Genomic DNA, 23,272 nt, shown 5'->3' with positions numbered 1-23,272 from the left:
GCTGCGGGTGGTCATTGTTGGAGTTTTTATTGTGCATGTTGTCGCTTGTCTATTTTTATAACCATGGATCAAGTTGGGGCTTTTTATGGTTGAAACCTTCTTGGAAATGAGTGCGAAGAGCTGTTATAATGATGGCAGAGCATTATGATGATCACTGGAGTGTCACGTAGAAATGTGATCGGCACGTCTAGAAATTTTAAATTTGACATTGGTGTGTGCTTAAGCCTTGTCTAAACTCGTCTCCATCCTTAATGGCGAGCGTTACTGGTTTGTCCGGTGGGCAGCAAACAGACTTGCGTTTCAAGTTCAGTGGAAGGAAAGTGTGCTTTGAGCCAGGTTGTGCCTGTGAAATGACCGTTCTGGTGGAGGAGTTGGCCCACGTTTTGTTTGAATCCCATGAGAGTATGGTGCTGGACCATGCTGGGTTTGTTATGCGTGTGGCTCTGTGTTTTGTTGATCATGTGATGAGGAGAATCCTGGGAAAAATTTGTGAAGCAGTGATGTGACTGTTTGGTTTTGTGGAGATGTCGGCTCCCTTTGGTTGATGCCCTTTTGGTGTTGCTGGCTGTGAGACGGCAGTAACTTTGAGTATGGTGCTTGGACCATGCTAAGGGTCATCGTGTTGTGGGTGTCGCTCTCTATAATTTGTTGGTCACTTGCTTGGTTACCTGACTTGTAGAGCAACGTTTTGTGGTAGTGGACCACTTGTTGCTGTGACCTTTTGTGTTGGGTAACATCAGTTCAGATCTGGTTGGATTACTGGTTATTGCTTTAGCGAGTGGTAACTGGGTGAATCCATTTTGATTTGGCTGTGAACCTGTGGTAGGTCACTTGTGTGTCAGGTCTGTGTTCGTGAGTTCTCTTCTCGTAAGGTACCTTGAACGTGTTTGCTCAATAGACATGTCCTGTTTTAGCTGCCTACCAGTCTCTTTAACCAGTGACCAGCCTTGATGGATGTTGCAACTTATGGCTGTGGGACATGAAGGCTGATGTGACGTTGGTCATCATGAACACTTCTTGGGTAATGTACTACCAGCCCAAACGTTTTTAAATTCATTTTTGTTTTGAATTTTTAAAGGTTCCCCTTTGGGGCCCTTTTCTTAAGGGTGGGGGTGTTACGGCCCTGGGCCTTAAGGGCTGGGCTGCAGGTGTTGCTTTTGTCTGTCCTTGTGCTCCTCCCCTTTACAGGTGCTGCTGATCGGGTTGATTGGGAGTGCAGAGTACTTAAACCTGGCTGTCTCCATCTTCTGGTGGCCTTCGGCGTCCACTCTGCCGCTTGACGCTTGTGGTGTTTTGTTGCCAGGCCTCAGCTCCCCTCCTTTTTTGCACATTTGTGTTTGTCTTTGTTTTGGCACTTCAACACTTCCATATACACTTATACAACACATCCAAGCATTTGCATTACACCACTGATACGGATATCCACAATCCATTGTTTTTGTTAATAAACATTCATTTTTCTACACTTTAACCCCTGCATGGTCTCCCGTTTTTGTTATGACATTGAGCCAGTCGTAACAGTAAGAACACAGAGCATGCTCATTGCTCTTTGTTTTCATCACCTGTCATGGTGGCAGACGTTGCAGCAGGAGGGAGGATGAGAACAGTCACATGCTCCTCCTGCTTGGTTACTTCTTGCTTTTTGGGCCTTGGACAGTGTTCATAGTTGAGCGTTGTTAATTGCTATGTTTAATGGTGCAGACAATTATTATTTCTGACATTGGCAATATGGGCAACCGCCCAGGGTGTTATTTTTTTAGGGATGGCAGGAGACCTCTGTGTATTGTGGCACAGAGATGAAAGCAAAACAGAATGAAGAAGAGTTTGAATTGATACTGGTTACATTTATTTCAGCTCTAAGTATTTAATATCTAGGTGGGAAAGTGAATCTTTCAGATCAATTTGAGAAACAGTTTTGATAGGTAAACTTAATTTTATTGTCATGTAGCATGGGGTGCTGGTTTTGATTTGGTCTTGGGTTCAGTGGTCCAGACTACAACTCTGCTATGTGGCTCCTTGGTTCCATGTCCTCCTCTGCCAGTTGGATTTCTTTCAAAATAAATGTGTGGCAAAAAAAGTGAAGTTCATGTTATGTTAGGACAGGAGATGAGATGTTTCCATCCCTGAAATTATGATGCATAGAATCATATATCTAAGTCTAAACTATGTTACAGAATAAACGCAATAAAAACATACTTTATCTGTGGCATATGATCATATGATCGGTACACTTAATGATATTAGTGATTAGGTAATGCATTAGCAAGTACTTTTACTTTTAATACTTAAGTATTTTTTAAAACAGTACTTTTTTACTTTTACTTAAGTAGAATGTTAATGTGGTACTTTGACTTTTACTTAAGTACATTTTTTGAGTACTTTCTCCACCACTGCCGGTAATAAAAACAAAAACAAAACAAAACAAAAAAAAAAACACAAACAAAATTTAGAAAACAGTACAAAGATAATTAAAGGTTGTATGCTAGTTCAAACAAATGGGTTTTGAGTTTGGACTTAAAATATTGCAAAGACTCGATGTTACGGAGATCAGGTGGGAGTGAGTTCCAGAGTTTGGGAGCAGAGCGGCTGAATGCTCTGCTCCCCATAGTGACAAGACGAGCAGGGGGGAACAGAGTATTCAGCCGATGAGATGGACAGAAGAAGAGGATCTGAGGGAACGGATGGGTGTGGCAATGTGAAGGGAGTTCGAGAGATATGAAGGTGTGAGGTTGTAAACTACTTTAAAAGTTAGAAGAAGTATTTTATAGTTGATGTGATATGTGATTGGAAGCCAATGGAGCTGTTGTAAAATAGGTGTGATGTGATGAATTAAAGGGGTCTGTGTAATGATACGAGCAGCTGAATTTTGAACCAATTGTAATTTATGCACAGTTTTCTGTGGTAAACCAAAAAGTAGAGAATTACAATAGTCTAAACAAGGAGCCTGCCTCCCACCCGGGAAAGCCTGGTTCGAATCCAGACAAGGACAACACTTTTTTCATACCCATATTGACTTAAGTATGGATACAGGAATCCTCTTTGATGTCTGGCCCTCTTGGTATCAAGTCATAAGCACTATGAGCCCTGTCACTTTGCATCTCTGTTTGCAAAGTGGTTCGACTCCAGCCTGGGACAACACTTTTTTGGCAGGCATTAAGTGAAAATTTTTGTACGTATGAAACATTATCGCACATAAAACAAATTTCTCTGCTACATATGAAGAGTACAACATTTTACATTATTAAACTCACTATATAAAATCAGAACACTTACAATCCAACATCAAAATACAAAAACACAGCAATCCAAAAAAAGTAAATTACTCCTTATAAGTTAAAGTGCAGAGAATTTAAAACAAAATAAAATGATTTATTTTTGGTTTATTTGGACAGGTAAAATACATAATCCACCCATATGTCATAAATACACTTTGGTGGCAGTCCAGCCCATCCCCTCACACACAGAGTTGACCACAGTACTTAAGCACTTTGTAAAATACACAAATTACCCCTGTGTCAGGAATCTCCTTTGGTGTCAACAAGCACTTAGAGGCCGAGAAGCAAGGACTTCAAGTCAGTGCCCCTGTTAAGGCAGGTGATCCAGAACCAGGGCCAGTCATGGAGCTTCTCTACCTGGGAATGAAGCACCGAAACCCCGCAGGATGTTGTCAAAATTTCCCTTGTCTGGTTCTCCAGGACCAGGGCTGGACTTTAGTCCATGGATCCACCACGACCTCCAGAACCAGGGGCACTCACGGAGCTCATCTACCCGGGATTCAGGCACCCAAACCCCGCATGGACCTCCAGTTTACCACCCCTGGTCCTCCAAAACCAACACCCCCACCACTGGTCCCACGGAACCTCAACACACACTCACAGTGGACCACAGTACTCAAACACTTGGTAAAATACATAATCCACCCATATATCCAATATCCACCCACAGTCGACCCCACTACTCAAACACTTTGAATAACATATAATATACCCATATGTCAAATATCCACCCTCATGGCAGGCTCTCTGATCTCAATATAATGGTTTACCATCATTTCATTTGCAATACAAAAGCTCCATCCAGTGGATGTTTGTAGCTTCATTAAAAAAGTATAATTATAAAAAAATCAACAAAATGTGTTAAAATTAATAATCTCAGTAATTATTGTTTCAACAAGGTGTTGCGCAATTCAGTGCGTTTCGGTTCCATTAACAAAAAAAAAAAAAAGTAAAGGCGGCTCAGACTGATTGACGAGCAGAGTAGGCGTTTAAACTAGCTACTCAACCACCACTGTGTTCATGATAGGCTTATTAATAATTGAGAAATAAATATCAACCTGATATCATAACGGACTGAATGTTGTGTTTTTAAAGTAATCTCTGCTCGGACTGAATGGGGGCGGTTGCCACGGCAACTTGTGTGCTCAAACGACAAGAACACCCGCTGCCGTGTGCTTGTAGGAGTGTTTAGGCCCCGTTTACATGACAACGATTTCGGGGGAAAACGGAAGAGTTTTGTTGCGTTTGTAGTGTGCATTTACACGAAACCACCGAATGTTTTCTCTAACAACGGCACAGATTGAAAACGGGTTCCAGAGTGCGATGTTTCTGAAACGTTGTCGTGTAAACCTAGAAAACGGATATTTTCTTCCAGAGAATCCCCAGCTCATGCAAAGTATGACGCAAAACATAGCTGCTTCCTACAATCCACAGAAGAAGAAGAAACTACTCACAATGCTGGTGTTACTGTTTCCCAGATACGGTTCCCTCAGCGTCTCTTCACCGCTCCGCACCGCCGAGGTGGCAAAATACACGGCTGCTTGTTCAGCGCTCTTATCTAGAGAACTACGGACCAGGACCAGCCCGGCTCCAGAAGAGTTTAACAGGAGGGGCATCGACTTATTTTGGGGGTCAAAATGAATCTAAGTTGCTGAACATAGACAACAACATCAGCAGCCTACAGGCTACTTGTTAACAAGCTTAACGTGCTGTATTGATATTAGCTAGTCATCTTTTAGCTAACATCACCTGCATCCAACAGCTTACGTTTTGCTGGTTTGCTGCCATGATTCTAACACACCTGCGCAGCAGCAGCAGGTCTCCTTCGCTGCCTCATAGGTGTAAACCCAGCGCGAGCGTCTCAGCTTTCATGTTGCGTTTGAAGGCGGCTCGGAAAAACAAGTTACGACTTGTTAGCAACGGATTAAACTGTTTTAACTGCTGAAAAAGGTAACAGAGGACACGGATATGGGACGTGCGGGAACTCCTATTTTTATCAAATTGATATAGGAATAACAGACTGTTGGCCATTCCAAGGTAAAAACAATAAACAGCTTCCAGTCCGGGGCCGCTACGGACACCGTGAAAGCTCAAAGTTATCCCACTTTTTCCAACTGCATGCGCCCTAATCAGACGCACACAATGCGTGTTCTCTCACGGAAATCCACAAGCCTTCAAGTACAACTTTTTTTTAAACACATGCGCACTTTCAAAGTTTCAAAGAACCTAGCACCAACTAGGCGCAGCGAGAGCATTACACGTTTTCGATGTGTACCGTTACTGTGTAAACACAGATCGTAATCAGAACGTTATCGTGTAAACGATCCAACAAAAACGGAACAAAAGTGCAGTTTTTGTTGGATCGTTGTCGTGTAAACGCCCCCTAAAGGTAGGAGTATTTAAAAACCACTGAGTTGATCGTTTGTTCAGGTTGTTTTACTTGTTTACCTTTGCTGTGGCTCATCACACCTGCTGTAGTTTCTGAACATTCAATAAACAACAAACTTGGACTAAATACCTCGTTCGTTTGTGAGTCTATGTCACAACAAGCATCAAATAGGACAAATATATGTAATTAAGTTTTAACAAATTCTACCGCAATAATTATGTGAAATTAAATTAATTATATCCCAACTTCAGAAGATTTGCCTTTACTTTTACTGGGCTCTTTGGTTCCTCCTATCAGTCTGTAGTTTCTCATATTGAGGTCATCAAACCAAATTTCAGATCCACCATGACTGACTGACACCTGCTGGTGTCAGGTTTGAAACCAGCTTCTGACTGAGAAACCAGTAACAACCTCCCAGTGTCAGAATCTCACTGAGGAAGAAACTGCGTTAAGTTTTCTGTCACTTTATTATTTCTGCTATAATGCAGAGGAATATAATTATATTAATAGTTAAAAGTCATGTTGTTGGTTGATTCACATTAAGATATGCTTTGACTAAAAAGAAATGTACTGTGTCAAATGTACTGGGTCAATCTAACCTAGAAGTCAGAAAGAAATTCAGATCGGAGAGATGTGGAATAAACAATCACCAAAGAGGGAAAGGTTAAGTTGTTGTGCAAGAAACCTTGGCAAATGTCCTTTCCTGCTTGTGTGCGAGAAAGTCAGCCAGGAATGGGAAAGAATCTTTGTTTGGACAGATAAGGAACCAACAACTTGACTAATAGTTCTTCTGATGGAGCAGATTTAATTTCCAGGAGGTCAACCCCTAATTCTCGGAACTTCCAACACACACCTAGTGTAAGATGGAGCCAGAATTGCTATGTAAGTGAGATTTGGTAATGCCATTGGTCAAAAGCTTTCCAATACACAACAGTAGGGCTGGAATGGTATAAAAATCTGATGTCAGAAGTAAGAGACAAGACATTTTGGATTTCTGAAACGATGAAAATGAGATGATGAAAATGTGATGTGGAAATCCGCAGATGTGGATTAAATGTCTTCCTGTTTATCTATGAGCAGAGAGAATGGAGTTTTGTGTATTATTTCTTATTTATGTATTCCATGAGGTTAGCACCTTTAAATTCTTCTATAAAGTGGTGACACCCGACGTGCTGATTGAGCTGATTCAAGTTAAAGAGGATGGAAAGGGTACTCTCTCCAGACTGGCTGCAAAACAGGGAACCAGGCCCAGACACAGAAAAGAGGTAAGATTTTTTTATCTCTTAATTATTAAATTGTAGAACGGTTTCCTGTCTGCTGGCGGTCTGAAGAGCTAAAAAGAAATTAAGTTATTTCCTGCTCATTGACAAACAGTAGCTTGCGCAAGGTGGGGTTGTAATAAGACATTTAGATTCATAGTTATCTAGTACATTTTGGAAAGATAAACAACCCTAAAATAAGCACCTTTGTCAGTCTGGCTTTACACCCCTTTTGGCGATGGTAACACTTAGGAATTTTTTTTCCGCGTTATAAGTTACCGCATATCAGCAAACCTGGTGTAGCAGGCACTTTCGCGAGCTGACTAATTAATAAGATATCACAATTTGTTAGATACGGCAAGAGGCCGTGAGTTTTAATATTAAGCCTGCTGAATCTGCGAAGAGAGATTGGGATCTCTATGAAAAGCGCTGAGAATAAGGAATAAGAATAAAAAGAGGCCAAGAGAGAAGAAGGTCCTTCGTGAGAGAGACCAAAGTGGTTCTCAGAAAGAGACCGAAATTGTTCTCTATAAGCGAAACCGAAATGGTTCTCCAGCGAGGAAACCGAGATTCTCTAGTAAAAATGTGGCCGGAGATAAAGTTGAAAAATGAGTAAAAGCTGTTAATAAAGAAGTTTCAAAAGTTGGAAAAATTGTTTTTAGGGATAACTTTTGTGAATTAAACTGCAGTAACTGTTTCTATAAATTAACTGAGCTCTTGGACTTATATTGACTAGTTCCCCGGGAAAGAATAGAATGAAGGGAGAGACAGAAAACAATAAATGGCCTAAACTGCAGTGAATTCTGAGATCTCTGAGTTAGTTCAGATAAAGAAAACCTGAAGTAAGGATTTTAATTATTTGTTCAGGTAAAAATAATAGCTAAAGTCAATAATGTACACAACGGTGTACACGCATAAATTAGGGAATTAACTAGATTACCATGAGACTCTAAATTATGTCCTAAATACCCCGGAGAAGAGGTATGGAGTGTGTGTGAGTAGGCCTTCTGGAATGATGTGGATCTGTGCGCAATGGGATATACAATAAATATTTGTGTGAAAAATATGTGTGCATGGATGAGTGTGAAAGAAGTGGACGAGTAAAGTATGATAAAATGAATGAAAGTCGAATGAGAAGTGTTTGATGAAATGTGGATGCATATGATGGGCAGTTAAGTTTGCATGTTTTGGCTTTTCTTCACTGATATGTGACAGAGCTTCGCTTTGTCACATATCAGTGGAGAACAGGCTTGACTGAGTGAAAATGGTGAAGGTGGTGTGATCGCTAGGAGTTAGTGTGTGATGCGTGCAATATGGTAGAAGTGTGCATGCTTTGGCTTCGCTGCATGAATAGTGGGTTGTGAGACTCAATGATCTCAATGAAGGGTTAAACTAAGCAGGGCATAGATAGGACAGGCAACGCATATACAAACTTAGACAGAAATGCACTGCCCTTTCTTCGTCTCCATCTCAGTTGGAAAAAAAAAGAAAAAAAGCGGAGCCTGAGAGCAGCCGACAATTGGGGATTTCCACTCGCTCTCTTGCTTGAGTGCGCGTTCATAACCTTACACACATACCACCACCCTCTCCTAAACCCATACACACACACACGGATACACGCACACACAAACACGCACCCTGACACAACCATGATTATATGCACAAAGCAAGAGGAATGAGTGCGAGCGAGATTATCTATGATATTGTTCCCATGTCGTCTGTTTGTCTAAATGTTGATTTTTTTTGTCATAAGTGTGTTTTACTAATATCTGTACAAACCTGTATAGTTTAGTTATTTTGTTGGGGTACAATTCCAATTTCACATTGACGGATCCATATGAAACTACAATTTTAAATATGTTTCAAGGCCTTTAGTCATCCACAGCATGCCTGACTTCTCAGTACTCAAAAGTCCGGACTGTAGTGAAGGTTGGCAGGACGCCTTTAAGATTCTGCAATTGATCATTTCAAATCTGTAGGAGTAGTGAGTCAACAGAGTCAAACGTTTGGATCTAAATTGTTTCCTAGTTCAAGAATTATTACTATCAAGGCTTTTGGAAAAATGGGCATGAAGTGGTTATAATGTGAGAGATGTTATATATTGAGTAAAGAGAATTATTTTATTTTTAAGATTTTATGATCATGAGACACAAATGTGAACAGTTATATATTTTAACACATTGGGTTAAGTTGAAAGTATGTTATGTTGATTTTAAGTGTCATGTGAAGATGTTAATGTTGTTTATGAATTCTGTTGTAGTTGAACACCACAGTCTCTACGCCTCCACCTCTACGTCACAGAATGCAGCTCTGAGCAGAGGAGAGAGAGAGAAAAGCAGAGGAAAGGAAGAAGGGGGGCTTAGCTCCAGCTGCTGTGAGCTGCAACACGGGCGATCCAAAGAGAAACAGGGCCCACAATACTGACATCTATCCATTCAGTTTGAGTGAAACAGGATATAGAATCTTAATTATAGGAAATACAAACGGCAATTTAAAACAACTAATTGGGCAAAGGACTAAGTGTTGATTACATAGAAATTAATCAATGGAATAGAATATTCTATTAGGAATTTGTTGCTCATGATTACCATTACTCATTAACATACACAGGAGACACAGTGAACCAGTGCAATAATAGCAAAATAATAGGTTATGGAAAACATATTTTAGATGGGATTGGAAAAAAAAGCAAGTATTGTAATGTAATACTTATTCCCTTTCAAAATTATAGTTAATATGGTGATGGAATTATTTTGCTATTGGGAGACCTCTGCAGTCTTGAACACAAAGACACAGACAAAGCTACGATTATAATTGATCAAAATTGAGTGTGGCAGTGAATGGGATTTAATAAAACAAATGATTTGATTACAGATGAAATACAATAACTCAAATAGTCACAATATTACTCACTAAGAGGTGGATCTGTTGGCCATGATAGAGTTGCATATGACAACTTTGGCACTAGAGGAGAAGTGCCTATGAAGCTGCTGGCTGGTGACGTTGTGTCCTCACAGCATGTCAACATGGAGAACCAAAACTCATCACACAGCAGAAACCTGTGTGGACCATGGAGCACTGGCACAACGCCTGCTCAAGGAATGATGCTCAGGCCAATAACAACAACGGCTGAGCACAGGAAACGGTCTCCACTTGTTGGCGACGGCCTTGGACGAAGGAGCAGCAGCACCGGAACAGACAGTCCATCAGGAAGAATATAAGATGACCAATTAATTAAATAAGTCTTCATTAATACCCTCCGAACCTTTCTTAATCTTAATCGTGCAATCTGGAAGTTAATTTCATAAATTATAAATTTGAGCATTCAAATGATAAAAAATAAATCAAAGATAATTATTGAGAAGAAATTGAATCAATTAAACTGGACTTAAAAAAGGGTGTAAACGCTATTTTTATTCTAATACATTTTTTTCTCAATTCTAGTTCAAAGGTTTTCAGCTGAAATTATACTACTGGATCAAACAAACATTTTGGGGTCATTCCTGAAATACAGTGTACATTTAATATTATATACCTAGTCATTACATAAGCACTGTATGGTAGATATGACTCACATAATAGTGTGAATAGTTAAGCTTCACAGCACTGGATTGAACTAAAGGTTATCCAGCATATCTGACCCAACAATGCCTCTACATTCACACGAACAGAATTAGATGTTGCTAAATCTTTTTGAGTGTAGAACTCAACAGGAACTGTGCTACACAACGCTACACTGCATCGCTGCTGAGAACTCATTTAGTGCTATAATTCAAACCTTACTTCTACTTTGTTCAAACCGTGCTGATATGTCCTATGATGATGTTTGGGTAAAAATCATTGCGGGTACCATGGTCATCAGTTTCACTGGTGCCTGAGGGTGGTTGCCTAGGGGACCATGGGATAATTTTTTCCTCTAATAAAAGATTGACAGAGAGGGTTTTTTAATCCTATACCAATGGAACTTATGATCATGGGAAAGCAATGCACTACAAATTAACTAGAAAATAAGTGTGCCTTTTTTAGGGGGGATATGTAGAGGAATATAATTATATTAATAGTTAAAAGTCATGTTGGTTGATTCACATTAAGATATACTTTGACTGAAAAGAAATGTACTGTGTCAAACGTACTGGGTCAATCTAACCTAGAAGTCAGAAAGGAATTTAGATCGCAGAGATGTGGAATAAACAATCACCAAAGAGGGAAAGTTTAAGTTGTTGTGCAAACGTCCTTTCCTGCTTGTGTGCGAGAAAGTCAGCCAGGAATGGGAAAGAATCTTTGTTTGGACAGATAAGGAACCAACAACATGACTAATAGTTCTTCTGATGGAGCAGATTTAATTTCCAGGAGGTCAACCCCTAATTCTCGGAACTTCCAACACACAGACTTCCTGGGTCTGGCAAACATAACAATTTGCAATTGTTATGTTTGCCAGAATTGCTATGCAAGCGAGGTTCGGTAACGCCATTGGTCAAAGCTTTCCAATACACAACAGTAGGGCTGGAATGGTATAAAAGTCATGTTGGTTGATTCACATGACTTTCTGATGTCAGAAGTAAGAGACAAGACATTTTGGATTTCTGAGACGATGAAAATGTGATGTGGAAATCCGCAGATGTGGATTAAATGTCTTCCTGTTTATCTATGAGCAGAGAGAATGGAGTTTGTGTATCATTTCTTATTTATGTATTCCATGAGGTTAGGACCTCATGGAATACATAGTTTACATCTATAACTGATGTAAATTTGAATATAAAATAAGTCAATAGAGTTTAATTTGCAATTGTTATGTCTTTGTGTCATGAGGTAGATCTCAGGCAGCTGGTGAGAGAAAAAGTAGATCCTGCTCTCAAAAAGTTTGGGCACCCCTGAAGTAGAGCAATAGTGTTACACATACCTTAGTTATGGCCTCCACCACTGAATCAGGGAGTGGACCACTGTTTCCAATACACGTCATGCAGCCATAGCCAACAACCTCAAAGCTGACATGAGACAAAAAAACAACTGTTAAAGTAGAATGTGGGTCCGTGTATTTTCAGGCAGTTCGTTTTTTTTTTCATTTCAAATGAAAAAACAAAAATAGACTAGTTTTTTTGTTTTTCATTTATTAAACCAAAATTGGAAATCGGATAACGGCTCAGCTCCACTCCTAACCTGATTTCCTATTAAGTGCACAAAATAAATAACAAGCGCTCAATTTCGATTTTTATGATTTCATTTTTGACAAGCAAGTAAGTAAAGTTTATTTATAAAACACTTTTCACAGACATAAAATCACAAAGCGCTGTACAATAAAAATCAACCTTAAGAACCCTATAAAACACAAAGCCACCGGAAGAAACACAACATAATCAAGAGATAAAAGCCTGGGAAAATAAAAATGTTTTTAGATGCTTTTTAAAAATCTCCACAGAGTCAGGAAAACTGAGCTGCAAGGGCAAACTGTCCCACAGCCACAGACTGAAAGGCCTGGTCCCCTTTAGTTTTTAACTGTGTTCGTGGAACAACCAAAAGATTCAGAACGAAGACCACGAACAGCAGAATATTTAGTTAAAAGTTGACAAAGATAATCAGGAGCGTGGCCATGTAATGCTCTGTATGTCAGAACAAGAACTTTAAAACAAATAGACTAAAAGTCTAAAAGTCAGATCTGGTCATCATGTGAATGAGGTAAGTCCAGCCATGCTCAGTTCAGCAGAATTTAGAAGCTTTATTTTTCTAAACTGGTACCTTTCTAGATTACAGATCATAAACTACACTGAGAACGCAGCGAGCAACGCAGAGGATCCCACAATGACTAGGGACACAGGTAAACTTAAATATACTGGGGAAAAACACAATCAGGAAAACAAAACAGCTGCGTTAATTAAGCCCAGGTGGCAGCGATGAAGGCAACAACTAATGACAACAGAACCCATCATGACAGGGAGCAAAGTAATGAATATAGAACAGGAGAGATATGACAGGATTTACTGGATTTGGTGAGAAGTCTGGCTGTTGTGTTCTGTATAGATTACAAAAGTGAAATTGGGGCTTTATCCAGGCAGGTAAATAGGGCATTACAGTAGTCTAGACGAGATGATACAAAAGCATGACTGATTTTCTCTAGGTCAACTCTCGAGACCATTTGTTTGATTTTAGAAATGTTTGAGTGAAAGAAACAAGAATGACAAACAGCCTTAATGTGTGAGTCAAAGCCTAATGATGAATCAAATGTGACACCAAGATTTTTACCTTTGATTTTACTAACGGACAAACGGATGCAATTGTCTGGCTGATACTGTTGTGTAGGTCAGTGGTTCCCAACCTTTTTACCACCATGGACAGGTCAAGGCTTGGCAATTTTACTGCGACCCTGATCCACCTGATCCTGATGTGTCACGATTGATCTGGTCCAGTCGGTAGAACGTTGGGACTGCTCCGATCTAAAATCGGACATATTCAACATTGTTTTTGCAGCCTGTGGGGTTTTCATTGACAGTGAGCGAGAAAACAGCCTTTTAAATGTGACAGGTAGCCAATCAGACAGCGCAGTGACGTAAGCACGGAGGGGAATCCCAAACAGCTGAATAGAGTGGCTGCCACGCTGTCATTTATCCAACGCCTTTTCTTTTTGTTACTTCTGTTATCGCTTAAAATGAGTCCACAAACTATCACTGTTTCTACATTGTCATCTGTGTTTGTTTATTCTAAATTCACGTATGGTATGTTGGGGATTTTACGGGATTTTCTTCTGCAACCGGGATGTTCGTGACTGGTATCAGTTTGTTTGTGGTGTGTTGCTCCTGCCGTGTGGCTGGACACATGATCTAATCGAACCTGCTGTACTTTTATCGGCTCGTGTTGTGTGTGGTCACAGAGGTTTGGAAAATCGGCCGACAATTCTTAAATCGTGCTGTGTGAACCAGACTTAAGACTCACAAGCTGTACTCCTCTAATCTCGACTACTCCTCTAACGCTGTAGTCAATGCGTTAGGGCAGCTGACGCTGGTCAGTATGGTAATGTATACACATCCCTTCAAAATAAGATACAGATGCGCCACAAAAACTAACCTTTTATTTTCATGAAAATTTTAACTCTTGATAATGACAAATCAATGGGAACCTTGAGCTTATTTGTCTGCAACGAGACTGTCCCACCTGGGAGTGATGGGAAACAATGACACCCAAGGTGTGTTACTTAAGCACAGGGTGCTAGGTCTCTATGTGGCGAAGCAGTTTGAAGACTCCATTCCCTCATTATTGAGCCGATCGCCGCATATTACAGAGCGGGCTTGTAATGTGGGAATCACCTACCGGTCTGGGATAAATCCATTCTCATGCCTCTTTTCTGGGTCTTTTCCCTTTAGCAAATAAACTGTCCAAGGACATCTGTTTCTTATTGCTTGTGGGCTCAATGTTGGCTAGTGTGAACTGAGAAAATCCAGTTAAAGGATTTTCAAAATAAAAAATCCTTCAGATTCAGATAATACATTAAACGGAAATATTTAATTATTTCTTGTGCGTACCAATTGGTCTACGGACCGGTACCGGTCCGCGGCCCTGTGGTTGGGAACGACTGGTGTAGGTGACTGAGAGCAATAATTATAGTTTCTGACTTACTGGTGTTTAGAACCAGAAAGTTACTGGAGAGTAACTTATGGGACAAACATTGGACGAGGATGACCCACCTGTCCAGTTGATGCAGTCTAAATGAAAAATACAACTGAATGTCATCAGTGTAAATGTGATAAGAGATATCCGACAAGGACTGAATAATACCAGCAAGTAGAATGATATAAAATGATATAAAAATAAAATAAAAGTGGACCCAAAACTGAGCCTTGTGGCACCCCACAAGTTAAGGGGGCATCGTCGGAGGAAAATCTGTCCATCTTAATGCAGAATGTCCAGTGAGCTAAAGCTGAGCCACAAATACCAGCCAGGACCTTTAGGCTGTTTCACCAGGATTGCATGGTCGGCAGCATCAAAGACAGCACTAAGATCGAATAAAACCAATGATTAAAAGATCATTATGGACTTTTACTAACCCCAGCTGAGACATGAAGTCCATTACGCCACTCTTCTTCAGGTAGTAGGTCACCACTCCACTGCCAGGTGACAGGCTGGTCTTTATGTACGGCTTCACATTTAGACCATTCTCTATTGCTTTCTTAGCAAGAAGCCCTGGAACAACAGATGTTAGCAGTCAGTTTTGATTGGGTCAGTGGGTCATTTCAACATTAATGCCACGGACAGATGTGGTTCATCCACCTGCTCCAAGCATGACAGATGGGTTGCTGGTGTTGGTGCAGCTGGTGATAGCAGCAATGACTACTGAGCCATGGCCCAGAGTATACTCCTTCCCACTGAACTGGAAGGAGACCGCAGTGCTATGGCGTTCAGGTGCCACCTGGAAACCCTTAAATCCTTGCTAAGAAGATCAGAATTGAACGGTAAAATTAAATAGGTTTGATAAAAGCAATAAAAAAAATAGAAGAGTCACTATTTAATGATATTCACCACTGAATTTCACAGACATCATGGTCAATCATGGTAAAATACAGTATAAAGTTGAATAAATTCAAAAGCTGAAATGTTTAACATAACTTTCGCTATTGTGTTGTGGCTTTGCCTTTTGTTGACCCTTCTATCTAAACCAACGCAAATTGAACCAACCTTTGCTCCCAAACAAGACTCAAAATCCGTTTTCATTTCAGAAACAGGAATCCTGTCCTGTGGCCTTTTGGGACCACTGCAGCAAGGAACCACTGTGCTGAGGTCTAACTGTACTACCTGAAAGAGAAAAGAAAAACAAAGATCCAAAAGTCTTCAATCAGCCTTTAATGATTCAAATTGACTCTCTGATTTTAAATCCCAAACATACTTTTTTTTTTCTTCTTCAGTTTTCAAACAAATTATGCAAGATTAGTCTCAATGTTTTGACAAAGATGAGCTTAATTACATGAGTGAAATCTGGATCCTGGGCAATATTATTGTAGTCTCTGAACATGCCTGCTGCCTTCAGGTACTTGGTAATGTAGGCCAGAGTTTCTGGTTCCCGTCCTAAAACAAGACACTATCATCACTTTTGATGAATGAGGTAAAACGTCCAATATCCACAGCTTCAAACTTACAGAGCATAAAGAGCAGCAACTGCTGAAAATCACATACTATTTTCTGTTGAGTTAATTCTAGCAATCTTAAAAGTCTCCAGAAATAAGAAAACTCTAGTTCACACAGCTGGACACTCACCAGTCTGCTCCAGGTACTTCATACTGATGTCATCCACTGGGAAAAAAGCCGCTGTGGCTCCGTACTCCGGACACATATTAGCAATGGTGGCTCTGTCAGCAATGGATAGCTGGGCCACACCCGGGCCGAAAAACTCCACAAATTTCCCCACAACGCCCACCTGACGGAGGTGCTTCAGGTCCAAGAAGTGGAGGAGTACGAAATGTCAGGGACACTGGACCATTTTGTTGTCATTTCTGCAGATAACCTCTGACTAATTACCTTAGTCACAGTGAGGACGATGTCAGTGGAGGTGATGAGCTTGTCTGGTGTCCCATGCAGTTTGTATCCCACCACCTCAGGAAGCACCATGCTTATTGGCTGCCCCAGCATCACAGCTTCTGCTTCAATGCCCCCAACACCTGAACAGCAAAGGCTGACTTTAATTCAACAGCTAATCAGTACCTTTAAAACTTGTATGTTGAAATGGGGTCCAACTGACCCCACATACGTAAAATCTGTATCATTTTCCATAGACCTCTATGTTTGCCTCAGTCCTCGCATGCACAAGGGTTAAGGATGACATGCTATGAATGCACACTATCTATCTATCTATCTATCTATCTATCTATCTATCTATCTATCTATCTATCTATCTATCTATCTATCTATCTATCTATCTATCTATCTATCTATCTATCTATCTATCTATCTATCTATCTATCTATCTATCTATCTATCTATCTATTTATTTCTGGATAGTTGACCTGATGTCAACCTGATTTTAAGGCCAGAGTTAGCATCACTGGTGTTTCTGTACTAGGACACTCCGGGACCACATGAACCAGTCACTGGGAGGTATCAGTAGGAAAACGTGAAACATGCAGGACACCAACCCTTTAAAGGTAGGCTGCTTTTTTTTTTTAAGTGGTTAGATGTTTCTATACATATTATTATTTTGAAATGTGTGAAAACTGATTCCTATGGAAGCTCATTTCTGCCATGAAAGAAAAAATAAAAGACAGACAGGAAGTCATAATTTTGAGATTCAAAGTCCTAATAAAGAGATTCGAAGTCATAATTTCGACTTTCAAATTTCAAATCTCTTTTCAAATTTTAAATCTCATAATTATGACTTTGAAAGTCGAAATTATGACTTTGAATCTCATAATTATGACTTTGAAAGTCGAAATTATGACTTTGAAAGACAAAATTATGACTTCCTGTTGGTCTTTTAATTTTTCTTTTATGGCGGAAAAGGGCTTCCATAGTTCCTCTCCTCGTGTTCTTTTTTTCCACAATAGCTTATATTTCAAACAAGAAATATACAGGGACAAAATAAAACATGGACAGTACAAAATAAGCTATAAATACAAATAAAATATCGAAGATACAAAAAAGAACAAGTAAATTATGATGTCAACATAAAACTGCTCTGCTCAAGGTTTGTGATCTGTGCTTTAGGGCCAGCGCAGCTAACTTTTTAGTTAGTTTGGTGTAACCACTTATATTACTGTTACTGCTGACATTTTACTACAAAAGTTTATTTTTAAGCAATGCGGAGGTAATTAGTGATAAAGAGGAACCTACAGATGGACTGCAGCTCTAACACAAGTCCAGTAATAACTACCATTATTGCTGGTAGTTATTGCTGGACTACCAGCAATAATGGCAGTCCAGCAATAACTACCATTAGTTATTACTCTTCTTTCTCTGTAAGCAGAGTAGCTGTTTTCTTACAGAGGCTGCCGCTCTGTAAGAAACCACTGAACCGATTTTCTGATTCTCCAAAAATTTAAAAGCCAACAGGAGAAAATTCAATGTCACAAGATTTCTGGAAAAATGTAAAGCCTAGCTGTAGTTCAAACAAACCAAATAGATTAGAATAAGGTAAGGGTTGTATGCGTTATGGTCTCACCCCAGCCAAGAACACCCAGCCCATCAATCATGGTGGTGTGGGAGTCTGTGCCCACCAGACTGTCTGGGTAGAAGAAGCCATCGTAATTAAACACCACCCGGGCCAAATACTCCAGGTTGACCTGGTGAACAATTCCTGAACCGGGAGGAATGATCCGCATGTTCTTGAAGACTTTGGACCCCCACTGGGAAAAACAGGCATCATGTTAACAATCTAACTGCTTCAAACAGTATAGACAAAGAGGTTGATTTTAATATACACCTTCAAAAACTGAAATCTTTCTCTATTGCGGTCAAACTCTAAATCCTGGTTCTTCTGAAGGCTGTCAGACCTGAAGGAAGAAACAGGACCCATCAAGACATAAAACAGCAGGATAACACACAATCTACAGAATGATCCAATGATGGCAAGAACTGCAATGTCTTACTTCCTGTTAAAGTCCACTTGGATGGAGTGATCAATAACGAGGTCAGCAGGACAAACTGGATTAATCTTTTCTGGGTCACCATCCAACTTCATCACTGCATCCCGCATGGCAGCGAAGTCTACCACAGCAGGAACACCACTGCAAAGACACACAGTGTCAATAGACAGACATGCACTTAAAACTAATTTTGAAACTTTTCAAATACAAACACATTTTTTACAGGTCTCCTGACAATTACAATAATTTATAGCTATATATTTGAGAAAACCTGTTATGGAACCTTTTGTGTTTTATACTTTCATTGAACAGGACAAGAACAGGCTGGTACTGATAAAGGCAATTAGACCCCAGAAAAAGCCAGAGCTTATGAAGATGTGGCTGATGCTGGTAAGACAGTGTGAGCTGAAAGGCCACTCATTGAGGAGGAAGCCATTACTCCAAAAATAAACAGAAAAAAGCCAGACTGCAGTTTGCAAAGACACACAGGGAAAAGTTCTTCATTTTTGGAGACATGTCCTGTGGTTTGACAATACTAAGATGAAAATATTTGGCCATAATGAGCATAGCTATATTTGGAGGAAAAACCAGGACGCTTGGGATCAACCCATCCTCATACTTCCTACCTATGAAGTATAAGAGTGGTAGCATCATGTTGTGGGGCTGTTTTGCTGCAGGACTGGTGCACTTCATAAAATAGATCAAATCATGAGGAAAGAACATTATGTAGGAATGCTGAAGTCACACCTAATGGCATCAGCCAAGAAGTTAAATGGACAATAATCATCAGCCCAAAAATTAACATGGACCCCATGTAAATTTCTAATTTTGAAAATATTAAAATTTAAATGTCTGACATGTCCTTTTTCTCATTGTTTAACTTCAGACAATGAAGGAAAATGTGTAAATGTAGTTTTATATACTGATATAAATTTGTTATAAAAGTATTACTGATTGCACTTTAGAAATGAGGTAACTTTATGTTATTAAAGGTAAAGTTTAAACAGTAATGATTTCTTGGTTAATGTCAAGTTGTCATAACAAAGACAATTTGAATAATGTCAACTTTGTATTAAAAGTGTCATAATTTACCGAATGACGCTTTAAGACAACAGTCATAAATATTCATGAAGGCTTATTCATGCTCATGACAGGTGTTATGTCATGTTTATGAAAGCGTCATGAGTCTTATTCACCCCCCTTCAAATAAAGTGTTACCCTAGGACATATTACAATGGAAGAATGCAACAAACTACTTCTAATAAAAATAATCCAGGGTTTCACCCAGTGTAAAACCTGGTGGACTGCTAGGCTTTACTTGCCCCCCGCCAGGCTACACGTTGCCTGTTTTTTTTTTTTTTTTTTAAGGTTTTGTTGAATCTAGTGGCCTTTATTTGAAAGTAGTTTGACAGGAAACAGGGTAATCAGAGAGGGGAAAGACATGCGGCAAATGTCGCCAGGCCGGGAATTGAACCTGCGACTACCGCCACATGGACTAAAGCTTCAATACGTGGGTCGTGCTTTGCCCCTGCACCACCACATCACCCATGTTGCTTGTTTTTATATATAAAATTAAAAAATTATTTTCTTTTTTTTAAAATAAGCTGGACTACAGCATCTCTGCTGCACTGAGAATATAACTGGCAGGGCAGAGTTGTTCCTGAAAGATAGGTTTATAGTTGATGAATTGAACAGGGCAAGAAGGCGGGAGTACGCACCAATCAAACTGCTGGGGTCTCGGTGCTTTAGCCTCCTAACATGTTATTGCAGTTTGATCTCTGAAATCTTTCACTAAAATTGGAACCAGTCTCCCATGTAAGGGCATTTATTTAGAACACTTTATTTGGGATTTTTTAGTAACAACATCACAATTATTAACTGACAGGACAAAATTGGTTCAGTATCAATAAAAATTCAAACAATGACATACCTGAAGTAAATTACATTTACGATAATATAACACAACAAAAAGACAAGAAGGGCTGAATGGGGGAGGGCAAGGTAGGAAAAAGGGCTAACCAATAAGGATTAAATAAAAATGTATATGAATCAGAGATAGGGTGAGAGACAGATGGTATCAGTATTGCTCATAGATCCTGTCAAGTCTAGCTCGATTACAGGATGATCAATCAATCCAATGTGCAGGTACACAGCAAATCCAGGAGGCCCAGATTAACACTGTCAGATTTGATTTAAAGTGTCTATATGGGTCCACACCAGAAAATGTTAAGGTAACTCTTTTTGGAGAGTTAGTACCTTAACTCCTATAAAGTGTCAAATAACAAATCTGCTGGAGTTAATAATTTAACATTCACTAACACTAATTCAGTGTTAGATCTTAATATTAACTCTCACAGAGTACTTATTTAACTTCTTAAGAGTTATTTGTAATTAATATTAAATAGGTACTTTATTGTTTTGAACTTTTAAAAATTCTTTGGAAAATAAATATTTAATAAAGAGGCAATGATTTTCTCAAATGCATTTATTTCAAAACGTGCACCATAATTACAAAACATATTACAACATTGAATAATGTGCATGTTTCACATGTCGCTTTCATTCACATATTGCTTATTAAAAGGTCTGACATATCAGCTGTGCAATACAAACTGCAGTATGCTTAATACATTTTTCTTCAATACCATATGCATGAAATTGTGGAAAAAGTAAAGCCTGTATCAATGCAATGCAGTTCATGTGATATGATAGAATACATTTTCTTTTAACAGGTAGATTACCAGATATGTACATTACATAACAGACCAACCTGATAATCAGATCCATCATTTCTGATCCACTTTATGTTTCTGTTGATAAGAGACAGTTCATCTCTGACTCCACCAAAGAGATGTCCACTCACTAACAGATTGTCTTCAGGTTGTTGTTCTGTTCATGACGTTTGGTCAGAGACACCAACATGCTCCTCTACTGCATCAGACAGTCTTCAGTCTCTGAGTAGGACAGCCAGTGTTGATCTCTGGATCATAACAAACAAAAACATAACAATGAGAAATGGAACGAAGGAATACATTTTTACTACAACTCTAACAACAAGCCTCCATTACAGAAATGTAGAGTTTCAGAGATATTTATACTTACAAAATCATTTTTGGAGCTTGAATCTTCAAAGAATCCATGGAGGGTGAGGGAGGGGGAGGTTAGGCTGACGACTGGCGATTCATCATCAACCAAACTGGTACTAATGTACAAAAAGGCAATAAAAGGATTAAAACATGTTGCAAAACGTATATAAGAAGACACAACAGTGGGAATAATGCTCTCGACGTGAAAAAGCCTCTTACATTTTTTCAAAGGAAAAAAATCTATCAGAAAGGTTGATAAATCTGACCAATATGCATGTAAACGTTCAATATCATGAAAAAACACACTCCAGATTATTACGGATCTGTTCAAGTTAGCCAATAATTTGAATGTTCACCGGCTTGATTTTTTTCAACACTTATACTCCGCTAACATTCGGCATGCTAAGCTAAATATGCTAACACCGAGCCGTGTGGCGAACAGGTTGAGCTGAACTCAAAATAGTTATAAACCATCTCAGAAAAAAGTAACTTACCAAGTGCAGAAAATAACTCAGACATGTGGAAAGTAAATAGTCCTGAAATGACTTGGCTTCTGTCGCTTCGCTTCGGTAGGAATCTGTGATTCTGGGGCGGAGTCAGTGAATTAACTCCTATAGTCGCTGCAGGAGTTCAGAGTTAAGAAGTAAAGAGTTATTGATTCTATTTTAACACCTCTAGATTTGATAAGGAAACACTTTGTTTTAACACTGGATTTTAACTACTAGTAATATACACCCCAGAGTTACATAAACAGAATGTGACTCTATTAGAGTAAAATTAACTCTGCTTTTGCACAAAGTCTAACACCAAAACATTTAACACTTTTGAATTTGCTGCGTAGGTTTTGCATATAGCTTAGAAGTGGTTGCCATATTTTATAAAAAGTCTTACTTCTATTCTACATCCAATAGGTAATTTTTTCTAGGGTCACACAGCTTTTGATCTCACAAAACCATATTTTAATTGGAAGGGGGGCGTCTGATTTCCATTTTGTTGCAATACATTTTTTAGCAACTGCCAGAAGAACTTCTGTAAGTTTCTTATTATTTGTCTTTAGATTGGAGTTTGTAAAGTTCCCCAATAAACAAATTTCCGGGTCTATTGGAATCGTGATGCCATGAATGTCTGATAACGTTTCACAAACTCCCTTCCAAAAGCCCTGCAGTTTAGAGCAAAGTGGCATGGAGGAACGTTCCTTCCTCCATGCTACATCTAAAACGAAGAGGGCATACATTGGAGGTACATTTATGTAATTTTTGTGGCGTAACATATAGGTGATGTAAAAAATTGAATTGTACTAGTCTAAACCAATGTCATGTACTTAGCCAAAACTTAATACATCAACATGTGAAAACAGTTATTTAACAAAATTGCTTGTCTATAAAGGGCTGCACAGTGGCGCAGTTGGTAGAGCCTTGCAGCACGAAGGTTCTGGGTTCGATTCCCGGCCCCGGTCTTTCTGCATGGAGTTTGCATGTTCTCCCTGTGCATGGTGGGTTTTCTCCGGGTACTCCGGTTTCCTCCCACAGTCCAAAAACATGACTGTCAGGTTAATTGGCCTCTCCAAATTGCACCTACGTGTGAGTGTGTGTGTGCATGGTTGTGTGTCTCTGTGTTGCCCTGCAACAGACTGGCGACCTGTCCAGGGTGACCCCGCCTCTCACCTGGAACGTTAGCTGGAGAGGCACCAGCAACCCTCCCGACC

General features: G+C 39.5%; 1 protein-coding gene across 1 annotated transcript in view; it reads right to left on the bottom strand.

The window, feature by feature from the left end:
* aco1 (aconitase 1, soluble) overlaps positions 1 to 23,272 on the bottom strand; it is a 72,756-nt gene that overhangs the window by 34,070 nt on the left and 15,414 nt on the right. The window contains exons 4-13 of the mRNA XM_008434831.2: positions 18,485 to 18,622; positions 18,319 to 18,388; positions 18,058 to 18,241; positions 16,422 to 16,561; positions 16,161 to 16,332; positions 15,871 to 15,971; positions 15,585 to 15,701; positions 15,180 to 15,339; positions 14,957 to 15,092; positions 11,824 to 11,908 (exon numbers count right to left, since the gene is read on the bottom strand). Coding sequence (XP_008433053.1) covers positions 11,824 to 11,908; positions 14,957 to 15,092; positions 15,180 to 15,339; positions 15,585 to 15,701; positions 15,871 to 15,971; positions 16,161 to 16,332; positions 16,422 to 16,561; positions 18,058 to 18,241; positions 18,319 to 18,388; positions 18,485 to 18,622 — 1,303 coding nt within the window. The remainder of the gene's footprint in view (positions 1 to 11,823; positions 11,909 to 14,956; positions 15,093 to 15,179; positions 15,340 to 15,584; positions 15,702 to 15,870; positions 15,972 to 16,160; positions 16,333 to 16,421; positions 16,562 to 18,057; positions 18,242 to 18,318; positions 18,389 to 18,484; positions 18,623 to 23,272) is intronic.

The sequence above is a fragment of the Poecilia reticulata genome, chromosome 18 (assembly GCF_904066995.2).
Source record: "Poecilia reticulata chromosome 18, P_reticulata-male-v2, whole genome shotgun sequence".
NCBI classification, from domain to species: Eukaryota; Metazoa; Chordata; class Actinopteri; order Cyprinodontiformes; family Poeciliidae; genus Poecilia; species Poecilia reticulata.
The sequence above is the reverse complement of the archived record's forward strand: the minus strand, read 5'-3'. Positions and strand labels throughout refer to the sequence as shown.